Raw genomic sequence first — 16,203 nt, 5'->3', positions numbered from 1 at the left:
ACACTAAAAGCTAACCCTCGGGTTAATATTAAATCGTGCCCCTCTCATCGTGAACATATGTCCTCTTGTTATTGATTCCCCATAGGCGTTTGGTATGCTTGCCTTTATAAATCAGAGCATCGAGTATAGAAGTTGGGATGTAATGTTAAAATTGTACAGGGCATTGGTGAGGCCGAATCTGGAGTATGGTGTGCAGTTCTGGTCGCCAAATTATAGGAAGGATGTCGACAAAATGGAGAGGGTACAGAGGAGATTTACTAGAATATTGCCTGGGTTTCAGCACTTAAGCTACAGAGAGAGGTTGAGCAGGTTGGGTCTTTATTCTTTGGAGCGTAGAAGGTTGAGGGGGGACTTGATAGAGGTTTTTTAAATTTTGAGAGGGATGGACAGAGTTGACGTGGGTAGGCTTTTCCCTTTGAGAGTGGGGAAGATTCCAACAAGGGGACATAGCTTCAGAATGAAGGGACAAAAGTTTAGGGGTAACATGAGGGGTAACTTCTTTACTCAGAGGGTGGTGGCTGTATGGAATGGGCTTCCGGTGGAAGTGGTGGAGGCAGGCTCGATTTTATTAGTTAAGAGTAAATTGGATAGGTATATGGATGGGAGGGGATTAGAGGGTTATGGTCTGAGTGCAGGTAGATGAGACTAAGTCAGGGAGAGTGGTCGGCGTGGACTGGTAGGGCCGAACGGGCCTGTTTCCGTGCTGTAGTTGTTATATGGTTATATTTTGTTTTAAACTGTATCCGCCCCATCCATTCCAAGAGATGAGATATACACTAGCCGTCTTGAATTGGTTTACTTACTATTCAGCTGGACCCATAACTAAATTTTAACAAACAAAACCATGATACATACTCGCTGTGTGTGTGTTGAACACAAGATATTACTTGTCACGCTGCAATTTGACGATTTGGTCTGAAATACCACCACAGCCCCGGTTTCCTCGGGGCGGCAGCTGTTACTCATATCCTCTCCGTTTATTGCAGCAGACCCGTGGGAAACGGGTCTTGAGCACTTCTCGTGGAGCCCAGGCCGGCTAGCTGGGGGAGAGCAATGGCGGGGAATGGCGACGTTGTTGTAAATCTGGATGTGGTGCTGACTACACGGTGAGTGTGTGTGTGTAAGTGAGGGAGTGAGTGAGTGGGTGTGAGTGAGTGTGTGGGTGAGTGGGTGGGTGAGTGTGTGGGTGAGTGAGGGAGTGAGTGAGTGTGTGTGTGTGTGAGTGAGTGAGTGGGTGTGTGTGTGAGTGGGTGAGTGAGTGGGTGAGTGTGTGAGTGTGTGGGTGAGTGAGTGTGTGGGTGAGGGAGTGAGTGGATGAGTGAGTGAGTGTGTGAGGGAGGGAGTGAGTGAGTGTGAGTGAGGGAGTGAGTGAGTGTGTGAGTGAGTGTGTGAGCGCGGGAGTGAGTGAGTGAGTGTGAGTGAGTGTGAGCGCGGGAGTGAGTGAGTGTGTGAGTGAGTGTGTGAGCGCGGGAGTGAGTGAGTGTGTGAGTGAGCGAGCGAGTGAGTGTGAGTGCTGCCGCGGGCGATGGATGCGGTGCTGGTTGTGGCCGGGAATTGGGTAGATGTCTCGGTGGGTCGCAGGGGACGGGGTGATTATCAGAATACAGTGGGGTAATGGGATGCTGATAGCGGGGTAAATGGGGAAGCGGGGGGTCGCTGGAAGTGGGTGGATGTCCCTCCCGGACCGGGGAAGGGGGTCGCGGGGATCGGGGTGAATGTTGCTGGGTAGGGGGTGGGGATGGATGTCCCGGGTAGCCGCTGGGATGGGGTGGGTCAAGGATGCGGATGGTCGCTCTGGCCAGTACCAAGTATGGGAGGTGGCGACTGTTTACTTGGGACTGTCCGGCGCTGAGGTCGGGGGCGTGTGAAGGAGGGTCGGGGGGCGGTCCGGACTCACACGTGGTCCCGGTTGGAGACGCTTCTGGTCCGGGTGTGGATTAAGTCCAGGGGATGGGATGGGGTGGGCAGGGCAGGAGGGACAGATGTAGCAGTTGGACGGTCCTGGAGTGGCAGAAACACAACCCTTTCCCCCTTTCCCCAGCCCAGGAAGCAGCATGGAGCCCCCGGCCATGCTGAACGGCTCTTGCGAGAACAACACGGTGATCCGTGGATCTGCCGGACCAGCCATGAGCGCCGTCATGTTTGGTACCGGGGTGCTGGGCAACCTGCTGGCCCTGGCCGCTCTCGGGGTCCACAAGCGCAACTCCAGGAACAAGATGTCCCTGTTCTACATCTTGGTGAGCAGTCTGATCGTCACCGACCTGGTGGGGTCCCTGATCATCAGCCCCATGGTGCTGACCGCCTACTCCCTGGGTCGGACACTCGTGGACCTCCAGCTCTGCGAGTTCTGCGCCTTCGCCATGGCTTTCTTCGGCTTGTTCTCCATGTTCATCCTGTTCGCCATGGCCCTGGAGCGCTGCCTCTCCCTCAGCCGCCCTTACTTCTACCAGCGACACATCAGCAACCGCTGCGGGCTGGTGGCAGTGCCCGCCACCTTCATCTTCTGCCTGCTCTTCTGCGCCCTGCCTCTGATGGGCTTCGGAGTCACGGCGCAGTATTGCCCCGGCACTTGGTGCTTCATCAAGATGGGGGTTTTGCGAGAGGACACCAGGCACCGCGTCTACTCGCTGTCCTACGCCGTGCTGACAAAGGTCCTCATCGTCTCCATCCTTCTGTGCAACGCCTCGGTCATCGTCAACCTCTGCCGCATGTACAAGAGGCACAGGTCCCGCAGGCACTCCACGGCGTCCGGGGCAAGGCGACGGGACCTCTCACAGTCCGAGGAGATCCAGCACCTCGCTCTGCTCGCCATCATGACCACCACCTTTGTCATTTGCTCGGTGCCCCTCACGGTGAGTGCCAGCCACAATCTACAGCGTTTAAGTGCCGTGGAACAGCAATTAAAGTCTCGATTTATCGTATCGTATCCAGAACCAGGGGCCACAGTTTAATAATAATAATAATAATAATGCATTACATTTATATAGCGCTTTTCTAAACACTCAAAGACGCTTTACAGGGTTTACTAAAACATAGAAAAGAAAAGAAATAAATAAGTAAACGAACAGAAAAGGAAAAATAAGGTGAGGTGAGGTCAGTGGTTGAAGGCAGTGCTGAACAGGTGAGACTTCAGTGATGTTTTGAATGTGGTGAGTGAGGAGGAGTCTCTGATGGTCTGCGGTAGTGAGTTCCAGAGTGTGGGAGCAGCGATGGAGAAAGCCCTGTCCCCCCAGGATCTGAGGTAGGCCATTTAGGAAAGTCCTGCCCCCCCCCCCCCCCCCCCCCAGGAATAAGGGGTAAACCATTTAGAACTGAGATGAGGAAAAACTTTTTCAGTCAGAGAGTTGTGAATCTGTGGAATTCTCTGCCTCAGAAGGCAGTGGAGGCCAATTCTCTGAATGCATTCAAGAGAGAGCTGGATAGAGCTGTTAAGGATAGCGGAGTCAGGGGGTATGGGGAGAAGGCAGGAACGGGGTACTGATTGAGAATGATCAGCCATGATCACATTGAATGGTGGTGCTGGCTCGAAGGGCCAAATGGCTTCCTCCTGCACCTATTGTCTATTGTCATTGTATATTATTTGTGTATTATAGTATTAACAGGTTCAAATTCAATAAATTATTAATTTATTGTGTGATATATTTATCTGTGTGAGGTAATGTGCTTTTTATTCTTTCATTCTTGCCGCAGCTTAAAAAAAAATCATTACATCACACGTATAAAAATATATCATATAATAAATTAATAATCAGTAATTGGAGGTAACAAGACCACAATAGACTTTACTTTAAGTTTACTTTACTTTACGAGATAATAGGGCAAAACCAAACTCAGTAGTACAACCAAACACAGATAATATAGAAAGAAGGAACTGCAGATGCTGGTTAATGCAAAAAAGGACACAGAGAGCTGGAGTAACGCAGTGGGACAGGCTCATCACTGCAGAACTTAGATAGGTGACGTTTCTGGTCGAGGCCCTTCTTCAGTCTAGTAGATAATCGTTGTCGAGTTCAAGAGAGTTAGGAGTGTTTAATTGTCATGTCACACGGGAACAATGAAATTCTTCCTTGGTGCAGCTTAACAGGCCCGTTAAGACAATAAGACACAAATGAATGTAGAATAATAACACAATAAATGAATGACTATAACACTAAGTAATCGTATGGTTTGATGATAAGTTTGGAGGGGATGATGGTGTTGATGTACATAGAAACAAGGAACTGTAAATGCTGGTTTACAAAGTGCTGGAGTAGCCCAGCGTCTCTGGAGAACATGGATAGGTGATTTTTTATATCAGAATTCTTCTTCTTCAGACTGCTGAAGTAGGGTCCTGAACCTAAACGTCACCTAAATCTATGTTCTCCAGTGATGCTGCCTGACCTGCCGAGTTCCTCCAGCACTTTGCGTTGATGTGTGAATGTGGATAGTGTTCTGCAGCGTTCAAAAGTCTGGTGGTTGCTGGGAAGACAGTTTGACAGAGGTTCGCCTACGTAATTCATTGTGCAACATGTTAAACTTGGCTCAGAACCTTTCCCAAAGAGAAGCATAAATGTCAAAATTGTAGCTAGACACAAAATGCTGGACTAACTCAGCAGGACAGGCAGCATCTCTGGAGAAAAGGAATAGGTGACGTTTCGGGTCGAGACCCTTTTTCAGGCTGAATGTCAAAATTATGTTACCTAGGTTTGGTGTATTTGTCTTTTTTGGCCTTGCAAGAAAAATAGTGTGTGAAGTCACGAAAAAAATGTCAGTTTTTTAAAGATTGTGCAAGTTTCGATCTGGCACAAACAAAAAAACAACTTATTTTTGGAATTATGTCGAACCCACAGGAAGGAAATACAAACTGTCAGTAGAGTTCCTACATTTTTTAATCGTCAGTGGAGAATCTGCAGCTATACAACTTGTCTGGCTCTTAATTAGATTTACAACCATTTTGGAACACCATCATTTATGCAGGAAAATTCTGTCAGTTGAGAATGCGGGATGGAAAGTAGCTAATTTACATGGAGATACCTTTGGTAAAGATTAACATCCTAAAGAAAGGTTAGAAGGTATAAAGCCTAACAGAAAATTATGCAATGTAATCATAGTACAAATAGAAGAATACCTATCTATATATAATATATTCCTTAATAATAATATATTCCTTTATTCGTCCCACACCGGGGAAATTTACTCAAACTCTCATTTTGTGTATGTATATATATATATATATATATATATATATATATATATTTCATTGCATATTTGTCTGTTCCCGAAATATAGCCAAAACGGTACACAATAGTGCAACAATTTTAGCACTACCTTACTCACCATTATCCTGCGGTTCAAATGGTTGTGGTATTTTTAAAGTTTTTTACTTTTTAAATGTTAAAAATCACTTTTTTAAACCTTAATAAATCCCTTTTCCACCTGCCCTGCCCGTTAGCCGTGTTAGACGTCACAATGGGACCCGCCTGAGTGGGGGAGTGGTGACCAATGAGGGTGGGGGGGAAAGGGGACCCGCCCAAGAGACGGGAGTGGCGACCAATGAGGGGGGGGGGGCATCTTCCCGCTCAAAGCAATGGCCGTCGCCGTCAAGCTGCCACTGTTGCAGAGCCGTCGAGTTGGGGGGGTGGGAAGGGGGTGTGCCAGAGAGTCACTAGGAGTGGAGGGGGGGGTGAGGGGAGGAGGGGGGATAAGGAGAGGTGAGGGGGGATGGAGTGGGTGAGGGGGGGAGGGGAGGAGAGGGGGGGAAAGGGAGGTTGAGGGGGGATGGAGTGGGTGTGTGGGGGGGAGGGTGGAGTGGGGGAAGGGAAGGTGCTACACCAATGCAGGAGAGTTTTGGGCCCAGCGGGTCCACCCTGTTCTAGTAACCATATAAATTGTAACTTACATTTTACCTTCTGCTTTATTAATTTTAAGATTCATCACTAATATTTTAAATAGTTATTTGTGATTGTAGCATCTCCATAATATCATCTGCTAACAACTTCATGATCTTTAAGACGTCACAAATTAGACACATGCAAATTATGGTTCGTCTATGTATTTTGCTTGAATGAAGTTTTAACAAATGAACAACCTGGCAAGTTTTTAATAATTGAACTGAAGTACAAAAACTCACCAGCGCTTTTCCAAGGTTAATCAAAGATGGGTATTCATTAAGGCCTTGCCAGTAATGCCCAGTCCTGACACAAGGACAAAACATTAATGAAAGAAAAAGACAAAATGCTGGAATAACTCAACGGGTCAGGCAGCATCTCTGGGGAACATGGATAGGAGCCGCTTTGGGTCGAGACCCTTCTTCAGACTGTTTACAGGGAGGCGGGAAAGAAAGCTAGAATGGACAAGACAGGGCATGGCCGGTAATGGGCGAACACAGGCAAGGAGTTGTTTTGATAAGCAGATTGTTGGATAAAGTCCAGGGACGAAAAGGATAAAGATTTGCGAGTTCTCGGGGATAGAAAAGTTGCACATTGTGTGGCATAGGAAGCGATGCTGGTGGAGGGGAGATTCTAGTGCAAGGTCGGCCAGGTTTCAAGGGAGGGGAGAGGCGGGGAAAGAAGGGGGACAGGCAAGAAGAAAGTCGAGTGGGAAGTGGGCTGTTTGTGTGTTAAAATTGGGGAATTCAATGTTAATACTATTGGATTGCAAGCTACCCAAGCGGAATATGAGGTGCTGTTCCTCCAGTTTGTGTGTGCTTCACTCTTTCAATGGAGGAGGAGGCCCAGGACAGAAAGGTCAGTGTGGGAGTGGGAAGGGGAGTTAAAATGGTTAGTAACTGGGAGATCTTGGCGTGCTCGGCAAAGCGGTCGCCGGGTCTACACTTGGTCTCATCAGTGTACAGGAGGTCACATTGGGATCACTGGATGCAATAGATGAGGTTATAGGAGGTGCATGTGAATCTCTACCTCACCTGGAAGGTGAATGGAGGCGAAACATTCATTGTTCCTTTCACCTCTGATACTGCCCAACCCACTAAGCATCTGCAGTCTCTTGTCCCCATGGCCAAATCTATTATGACATGTATATTGGCTTTTTTAAGATCCTTCCATTATCTACACAATTGAAATTAAATGGGGCCAGTTGCACTAGATAGGGTGCTGTTTAAATTTACACAGTCATTGGGTTAGAAAGTGTAGATACAGGCCCTTCCATGTCAACCAAGTTGCCTTACCAAACTAGCCTCACTTGCCTGACTCTGGACCATCACCCATAGGGTTGCCAACTAACTCAATCCCAAATGCGGGACAAGGTGACGTCACCGCCCCGCGCTCCACGTGACCTCGCCCAGCCAGTGGCCACGTGCTCCCGCTCCACCAATGGCGGCCGCCCATGCCAGGAGGAGGGTTGTTACCCAACCTCTGTGAGGTGGCCTCTGGGCCTACACTGTCCAGAGATAGACACAAAATGCTGGAGTAACTCAGCAGGTCAGGCAGCATCTCGGGAGAGAAGGAATGGGTGACGTTTCGGGTCAAGACCCATCCTCACTCAGAAGAAGGGTCTCGACCCGAAACGTTACCCATCTTCTGCTGGACCTCCATGAGGCGGGCGGTGAGGGCTTCGCCATGGACGACGAGGGCAACGAAAGTAGCCACAAACTGAAGGAGAAGGTGAAGAAGAGGAAGGGGAGAGGATTTGGCTCCGAGGAAGGCGCTCGATCCAGGCTGCGAGAAGATTACGACTCCGCGGAGCAAGACGGTGACGAGCCAGGCCCTCAACGCTCGGTGGAGGGGTGGATCCTGTTTGTGATCGGGGTCCACGAGGAAGGCACCGAGCAGGACATCCATGACAAGTTTGCCGATTACGGTGAGATCAAGAACCTGCACCTCAACCTGGAACGGCGCACCGGCTACCTCAAGGGCTATGCTCTAGTGGAGTACAAGACCTACATGGAGGCGCAGATGGCCATGGAGGGTTTGAACGGGTCGGAGGTGGCCGGGCAGCCCATCAGCATGGACTGGGGCTTCTTCAGGGGGCCCCCGAGGAGCAAGAGGCGGAGTGGCCACAGGAGAAGCCGGAGCCCAGACCGGGAATGTCACTGAGCCGGGATGGAGTGCGGAGCGACCAGTGGGATGGAGCGCTGGCGACTGAGATGTGCCCGCAGATCGCCGTGCCCAAACTTAGCCGTGCGTTACAGGGGCCGTTTAATCTCAGTCGGGACTGTCGTGGGGTTGGGGAGAGGGTGGGAAGGGAAGGGTAAGGTTGGCTTGTGCAAAACAACACTCAGAAATAAAGTATTTTAGTTCAAAAAGAATCTACAGTCTGAAAGAGAGTCTCAACCCGAAACGTCACCCATTCCTTCTCTCCCGAGATCCTGCCTGACCCGCTGAGTTACTCCAGCATTTTGTGTCTTCCTTCGATTTTAAACAGCATCTGCAGTTTTTTCCTACACTGTCGGGGCCTACAGTGTCCGGGCCTACAGCGCCCTCCGGGCCTAATGCGGGACAAGGGCAGTCCCAAACAGGACAAACCAATTTAGCCCAAAATACAGGATGTCCCGACTAATACGGGACAGTTGGCAACCCTAATCCCCCACCAGACCTTTTCTGTCCGTGTACCTGCCCAAATGTGTTTTAAATGTCACAGTTGTACCTACCACTTCCTCAGGCAGTTTGTTCCATATACAACCATCCACTGTGAGAAAAAAGTAGCCCCTTGGGTCCACGATAAATCTGTCTCCTCTCACCTTAAATGAATGCTCTCTAGTGACATCAGGCTATTGAATACAACAAACACCAACTACAACACTGTCTTGGTAATGCTAGGGACTTTGGGCCTTTGTTTTGCACTATATTAAAAAGAACTGTTTGTTTATTATGTTATCTATTGAGTACAGCATTTACAGACCTATTGTGCTGCTGCAAGTAAGAATTTCATTGTTCCGTTTTTGGTACAAATGCCAATTAAACACTTTTGACTTGACTTTAGTTGTAGACCCTCCTACCCAAGGAAAATACATTGTCTATTCACCTTATCTCTGCCTCACATGATTTTATTAATCTTTATAAAGTTTACCCCTCAGCTCCTTTCCTTTTGGAAGTGTATTCCATAAGTTTTTCAATTGAAAATAAATCACCATTATTTTACATAATGGATCTTAGTGCCATTGAATCTGATTTTTAAGTCAATATTCAAATGTGAATTGAATTGTAATGTTTATAAGTTTCTTTCAAGTGTTTGCCAGTGTTTGATCTTATTATTTTTGTCCTCAGATTCGTGCATACATCGGAGCATTTTACGACGTCAAACTCCACGAACGTGATCTCCTGGCTCTCCGTTGTTCGTCTTTTAATTCGATAATTGACCCGTGGGTTTTTATTATTTTCAACACATCTGCATCTAAAAAGATATTGTCCAGGATATTGTGTTGCAAATCCACTTCCAACAGACAACATTCTCCTAACACCACTTTCAAAAAGACAAACGATCACACCAAAGACACTTTTTGACAGGCATTCTTGATACTTGAATTGTGCTGAAGTTGTTCGCCAAAGTTTAATAGTAACCCGTCTCTGTCCCTTTGAATATCATGTTTTGGGATTTGACAGAGCAATTTGCTTTTCATTATTTATCTGAAATAAGAAGAGGATTTACAATTATAGGGAGAAGGGAGGAGAATGGGGTTAGGAGGGACAGATAGATCAACCATGATTGAATGGCGAAGCAGACTTAATGGGCCAAATCGCTTATTCTGCTCCTATCCCTTATGATCTTATGATCTTTCACACAAACTGTGATTTCATTCTCTGTCTCAGGTGGGTATAAATGTTTACACAGGGCCAGGACAGTCCAATGTTTGTTTTTAAACCAATAACATAAAAATGGATAATCTGTTATTATTTCATTCCTTTTTGTACAATGCACTATTTGGCAACCTCATTTCCAGTGTTACTACAATTATTACACTTAAAAAGACATTGATAATAAAGCTTTGGTTGTTCAGGGATTTATGAAAAACACTATTTCGATGCAAGCCTTTTATTTGATTGTACTCTGGAGTTTAAATTGTGCCAAACCTTGAAACAGCTGTTCATTTTTTTTGGAATTTTAAAAAGTTACACTTTAAAGTAGTATCATTTAGAGATCCAGCATGGAAACTTTGGCCCATCGACCATACATTCGAACAGGTTCAACAGCACAGGAATAGGACCTTCGGCCCAAATCGTCCACACTGACCAAGATACCCATCTAAGCTGCCCCATATCCCTCTAAACCTTTCCTATCCACGTACGTCTAAATGTCTTTTAAATGCCGTTATTGGACCTGCTTCAACTACTTCCTCTGGCAGGTCGTTCCATGTACTCACCACTGTCTGTATGAAATAGTTTAACAGGTTGCTGTTAAATCTTTCCTCTCTCACCTTAAACCTATGCTCCCACTGTCCAGAATGTTCTTTTAAATAGTGCCATGGGACTTACTACACCCACACAGACAGTCGGGATCTTGGAGTGGCTCGATGAATTCTTTCATTTTCTTCTATCGTCAAGTCTTTGGCTCAGTTCTAATCTCAGGTTTTCTGGTATTTGAGTTGTGAGGAGCAGGAAGCAAGTGTTATTATTGACTCACAGATGTTTTTTCCAAACAGATAAAAACGTGACTTTCACCACGTATGACAAAATTGCATTTGTCACCTTATTGGATCTCAAAAGAAAAAAATCAAATTTATTTTGTATGTATTGTATAAATCTTTCAAGCAGTTGATAATTCAATGGTCATGCAATGTTATATTGAAACTCTGATTGAACCTTGCATTCAGATCACTGTCAAACCTGATGTTCATAATGTATAATTTCATTGATGGCCTTTGTTGAGCAGTTTACAACATTTAAATTAAAATATTACTTTGAAGCTGGGCACATAACAATTAGTAATAAGTAACTGCAGGTGCTGGATTCCTGAGCAAAAAGCACAAAGTGCTGGAGTAACTCAGCAGGTCTGATTCCATGTCTAAACGGCTGAGTTATTCAAACACTTTGTGTTTTTACATAATAATTCAGGTTGTAAAAGAAGTTTTGACCTCAGTATTGGGACATTTCATTGGATCCTGTTATGCATCTAGTTTTGATTTACTCTAATGGACAATCAGGTATGCAGTGGTTCATTCTGTTTGGAGTGTTATGCACTCAAGTGAAAATCCCATCCTACAACATTTGCCAAATGACAATTGGATACAATAAAAAAACAGTTTAAACTCATCTCCACATTTAAACTGATTTCTGCCAGAATTGCCAAATGATCTGTTTGAGTTTGGAGGTGACAGTGATAATAATCTTAATTCATGATTAATTAATGAAAGCTTTTCTGTACCTACTGGAGGTATCTAAGCACAAAATACTCAGAAATGGAGACCAACTGTACAGCTGATAATTATCACTTTACAGTGTTAAAAAGGCTATATGCTATAAAAATAACTTCTAAAAGTACATTCGTATTCAACATAAATTCATTCTCTTATCATGTTAAAATATCTCACTATGCTTGATGATAAGATTGACATGAATATTTTTAAATGAAAAATTGTTACTGTTAAGTTGTACAAAGGTTTGAAACAGTAATTTTTCAACTATGACTTGGAACTGAATTTACAGTGTGGCAAGGTTCAAAGAGAAAAATGAGGGCTTCTTAAAATAATTACATTAGTGAAGATATCGCTTAGTTTTGTACAGTAATTGTAAAACTAAAATATTATTTTAGGATCAGATTTTTTTTCTTGGACCAATTTGATGAAATTATCCTGTACATATGCATCTCATAACACATTTTAAATGTGAAGCTATGCAGTAATTAACATTACTGGAATCTGTGTACTTGTAGGTCTATCTGTCATACAGACAAACTATGAATAGTATTGTTCCACCAAAATAAGCCTACAGTTCCATCAATGTATATGATTAAAACCATGCAAAGAATATTTATGTATTTCCAACTGATTTTGTAATATTTCGCTGTAAATGACAATTTTATAACAGGACATTGGATTTCTTCTCTTTTTTCTTTGCTCTCCCAGGAAATAGAGAAATTGATTTCCGGGAATGGATATTTTCCAATGTGGTGATTAAGCACGGTTTGTGTGGGTAGACACAAAATGCTGGAGTAACTCAGCGGGACAGGCAACATCTCTGGAGAGAAGGAATGGGTGACATTTGGGTTGAGATCCTTCTGTTCCGCTAAGTTGCTCCAGCGTTTTGTGTCTATCTTCAGTTTAAACCAGCATCTGCAATTCCTTCCTACACAGTTTGTGTGGGGCTTGACATGGGTAGATGTGAGGATGACGTTTTCACTGACTCGATGTCTAGAATAGGGATCACAGCCTCCAAATAAGGAATCGGCTCATAAGGACAGAGATGAGAAAACATTTCTTCACCCAGAAGAATCTTTTCAATTCTACTCTTCAGGCTCTCCTAAAGTCTACAATCAGTTCCACTGTCTTGAGAGCATTGAGCTCCAGGTTGTTGCAATGGCACCAGGACTCCGGCTGTGTCACTTCCCTTCCGTTGGCAGACTCCTGGATCATTCCAATCAGGGTTGTGTCATCCGCAATCTTGAGGAGCTTGACAGAGGAGTCTGTGGAGGTGCAGTCGATGATGTAGAGAGAGTAAAGGATAGGGGAGATTACGCAGCCTTGCGGTGCTCCTATGCTGCGGGTCCGAGATGTGCTTTCCCAGACTCGCATGCTGCTTCCTGTCTGTCAGGAAGTTGATGATCCACTGACAGAGGGGTTCAGGCATTGTCAACTGGGAGAGTTTGGAGTGTAGTAGCTCTGGCATAATGGTCTTGTACACCTTACCAAGGTCACCCCTCCAAAGAAGCTCCAAAGAAAAAAGTCCCAGTCTACCCAACCTCTCCCAGTAACTCAAGCCAGCAAACCCAGGTTCCACCTGGTAAATCTCTTCTGCACCCGTTCCAACTTAAGGACATCCCTCCTATAGCAGGGTCACCAGAAGTGATAAATGGCATTCTATTTTAAAACTTTTTTGGCAAAGATATTTTTGCAGAGTGTTGGGAAATATGTAGGCATTTATCAAGATTGAAAGCAGACAAAAGTGATTAAAAAGTGGTTTTGAATTTCTAAAAACTCTAATCGGAAAGGAAAAGTCAGTGGGATATCATATGTAGCAGAACAAACTCTTAGTTGATACTAAAATACTGGACTCAGTCTGACAAGGAAGAGAGTGCAATCCACTTTAGTATTCCAACATATAATGCGCTGCGATCACAGTCCATCAGAATTTTAAATACAATTTGAAGTTGATCTGTTCACTTCCAGAACAAGTATAAAAACTTGATTTATTGAAGCTGACTGCCTATGGAATGTTTCCGCTTACATTTAAACATTGGCTGCAGTTACTGCAACAACCAACTTAGTAAAGATAAGGCTCCTTTAGATTACTGTTATAAAATATGCAGAGCAACATAAACGTAAGTGATTGATTGAATTGACTGAAAGATAAATACAGAAGCAGGCCTATCAGCCCACTGGGTCCACACCAACCATTGATCAACTGTTCACACTAATTCACACAAAATGTTAGCCCACTTTCTCATCCCTCCCTGCACACGAGGGACAATCAAGCTTAAAAACCCACACGTCTTTGAGAAGTGGAAAGGAACTGGAGCACCCTGAGGAAACCCACAGGAAGAACATGCAGACTCCGATGTCAGGATTGAACCCGGGTGTCTGGCACTGTGAGGCAGTAGCTCTACCAGCTGCACCACTCTGCCGCCACAATCATACAGTTGCAAAACATTTAAGCAATTGTCTCAGGAAAATGCAGTCTTGTTCTCCTTGGATTGTAACAGGAAATCGGCACGCTACTGAGGATACAGAGAATGCACAGCCCTCTGCTAACTATCCTTGTACTTCATGAAAACATTTAGATGTCCACGGTTTATCAGGCTACCCTGAGAGAGAATTTTAGTAATTTGTCCATTGTATGTTGCAAGCAGCAAACATCAAGCCTGCTGTCAACTCAAGGTACATTCAATATGTCCACAGCATGGCATCATTGACTTCAGGTATTTTATGTCTGGATTAGCTGGATTAATTTGCAGTTTATCATATTCCTTACTGATGTACTTTATCATCTGTGTGAAAGTTCATGGCACATCTACCTAAGAGGGTGCAACCCATACCAAGAGAAGAGCATGACTTTAGCTCAGCCTAGTCACACTTTACACGAAGAAGTTCCTGGAAATATTAGATCTGACAAAAAAAAGAGTTGAGAGAGAGGAATTTGGAGGGTCTCCCTAAACTCTTGTTTAGTATAATAGATTTATTAAATTCTTTATCTCTTGCTTTTTTTCTCATACACATCCAAGAATGTAAAACTGAACCAGATCATGCTGTTATTGTATTTCTGTCTACTATTTTTAGTGCTGCTTTCGTGCCAGTGTTCTGTAATATACTGTTCCTTCTGTAGCTTGAAGGCAGGAGTTGATGAGGTGAAATGTCTGCCTGCAACTATTGCCTTTATAGCACATGAAAACATCCAGTCCTCAAGTAGCAACGATTATACCCAGATTTCTTTCCCCCTATAAAGAGGAAGGGAGTAACATCCAAACAGAACAAAACTAATTCAGTCAGTCAGAGAGTTGTAAATCTGTGGAATTCTCTGCCTCAGAAGGCAGTGGAGGCCAATTCTATGAATGCATTCAAGAGAGAGCTAGATAGAGCTCTTAAGGATAGTGGAGTCAGGGGATATGGGGAGAAGGCAGGAACGGGGTACTGATTGAGAATAATCAGCCATGATCACATTGAATGGTGGTGCTGGCTCGAAGGGCCGAATGGCCTACTCCTGCACCTATTGTCTATTGTCTATTGTCTAATTATACATCACAATCTACTGTTCATAAGTTCATAAGTGATAGGATCACAATTAGGCCATTTGGCCCATCAAGTCTACTCTGCCATTCAATCATGGCTGATCTATCTCTCCATCCTAACCCCATTCTCCTGCCTTCTCTCATTACTCTTGACACCAATTCTAATCAAGAATCTATCTATCTCTGCCATGAAAAGGTCGAAAATATCCACTGGTGATTCATTATCTTAAAAGTCACATACTTCATCCATAAATGCTGATGAAAGCAATTTTAGTGGTGCAGCTGGAGTAGCTGCTGCCGCACTGCGCCTGTGACATGGGTTCCACCCTAACCCTGGAAGCTGTCTGTGTGGTGTTTGCACGTTCTCCCTGAGCCTGCGAAAGGGTTCCTCCTGGTGTTCTGGGTTCCTCCCACGTCACAAAGGTGTGCAAGTTTGTAAATTAATTTGCCTCTGTAAATTGCCCCTCTTGTGTTGGGCATCGGGATGAGAAAGTGGCATAACCTAGAACTCATTATTAACTTATTGCATTGTTGATTATTATATTTTTACCTGTGTGGTTTGTGTTAATGGGCTTGTTAAGCTGCAGCGAGCATATAAGAATGTCATTGTTCCGTTGCTGGTACATGTGACACATAAACACTCATGACTCTGGATACCTAGAACACACTGCCAGGGGTGTTGGTGGATACAATAGTGGTATTTAAGAGGCTTTTGAATGGAGAGGGAATGGCGGAATATGGATCACGCGCAGACAGTTGAGATTAGTTTACCATGGCCTCATGATCAGCACTGACATTGTGGGCTGAAGGGCCTGTTCCTGTGCAGTACTCTTTCGATGTTTACACAGGAAAAAGGATCGAGGGTAAACAAAAGGTTCTGCTAAGAAGTCCAGTAACAAGTTTTTCCCAGGATGCTAAGACACCGAGAAATGTATTCATATTGCCAAACCAGTATTCATCTGCACAGAATATTATTTGGAATTGTATGAATGACTGCTTTGGCTAATTTCGTTTCCCTGTACAGTATTGCTGGGAATATTGGTGGCCTGAAGTTAATTATTGTTGAAATTGGCTGTTTTAAACTATAAAAAAATACATGAGAAAACTTCCCAAAATATTAGAATACCCAAATGATTCCATTTTATTTTTTTTCTAAGATATATACAATGTGCCAGAAAACAGATGGAAGCTGACGGCACTGAGGGACACAAGGTTTTATTCAAATCTCTTGTCTGAAAGCTGCAATTAGTTAAGTAGAAATGCTGCCGGGCATTGCACAAAATGAAAATATAAGGGCCCAAGGTAACATACAGGGTTAAATATGAGCAGAAATGCTAGAAGCACTCGGATGCGGAGACAGTTTTGTAGCTGCATTACATGGAATGTCAAACA

General features: G+C 44.4%; 1 protein-coding gene and 1 pseudogene across 2 annotated transcripts; both read left to right on the top strand.

The window, feature by feature from the left end:
* The first annotated feature begins 1,005 nt into the window (after positions 1-1,005).
* On the top strand, positions 1,006-11,950 carry LOC144597381 (prostaglandin E2 receptor EP2 subtype-like). 2 transcript variants are annotated; one of them, XM_078406692.1, is made up of 3 exons: positions 1,006-1,106; positions 2,047-2,852; positions 9,201-11,950. In XM_078406692.1, the coding sequence occupies exons 2-3, from the start codon at positions 2,055-2,057 to the stop codon at positions 9,435-9,437; spliced, it is 1,035 nt and encodes a 344-aa protein (XP_078262818.1). In that variant the 5' UTR covers positions 1,006-1,106; positions 2,047-2,054; the 3' UTR covers positions 9,438-11,950. The 2 variants fall into 2 exon arrangements, with proteins under 2 accessions (XP_078262818.1, XP_078262820.1); XM_078406694.1 differs by having other exon boundaries at positions 1,057-1,106; positions 2,042-2,852.
* Positions 7,443-8,030, top strand: LOC144597714 (RNA-binding protein 8A pseudogene; annotated as a pseudogene).
* Positions 11,951-16,203: the final 4,253 nt, after the last annotated feature.

Source organism: Rhinoraja longicauda, chromosome 10 (assembly GCF_053455715.1).
Source record: "Rhinoraja longicauda isolate Sanriku21f chromosome 10, sRhiLon1.1, whole genome shotgun sequence".
Taxonomy (NCBI): Eukaryota; Metazoa; Chordata; class Chondrichthyes; order Rajiformes; family Arhynchobatidae; genus Rhinoraja; species Rhinoraja longicauda.
The sequence above is the reverse complement of the archived record's forward strand: the minus strand, read 5'-3'. Positions and strand labels throughout refer to the sequence as shown.

Bases quoted from the DNA above. Each gene is read 5' to 3' on its own strand.
- LOC144597381 (XM_078406692.1), top strand. From the start codon at position 2,055: ATGGAGCCCCCGGCCATGCTGAACGGCTCTTGCGAGAACAACACGGTG. The intron at 2,853-9,200 runs GTGAGTGCCAGC...TTTTGTCCTCAG, and splicing joins TTTGCTCGGTGCCCCTCACG to ATTCGTGCATACATCGGAGC.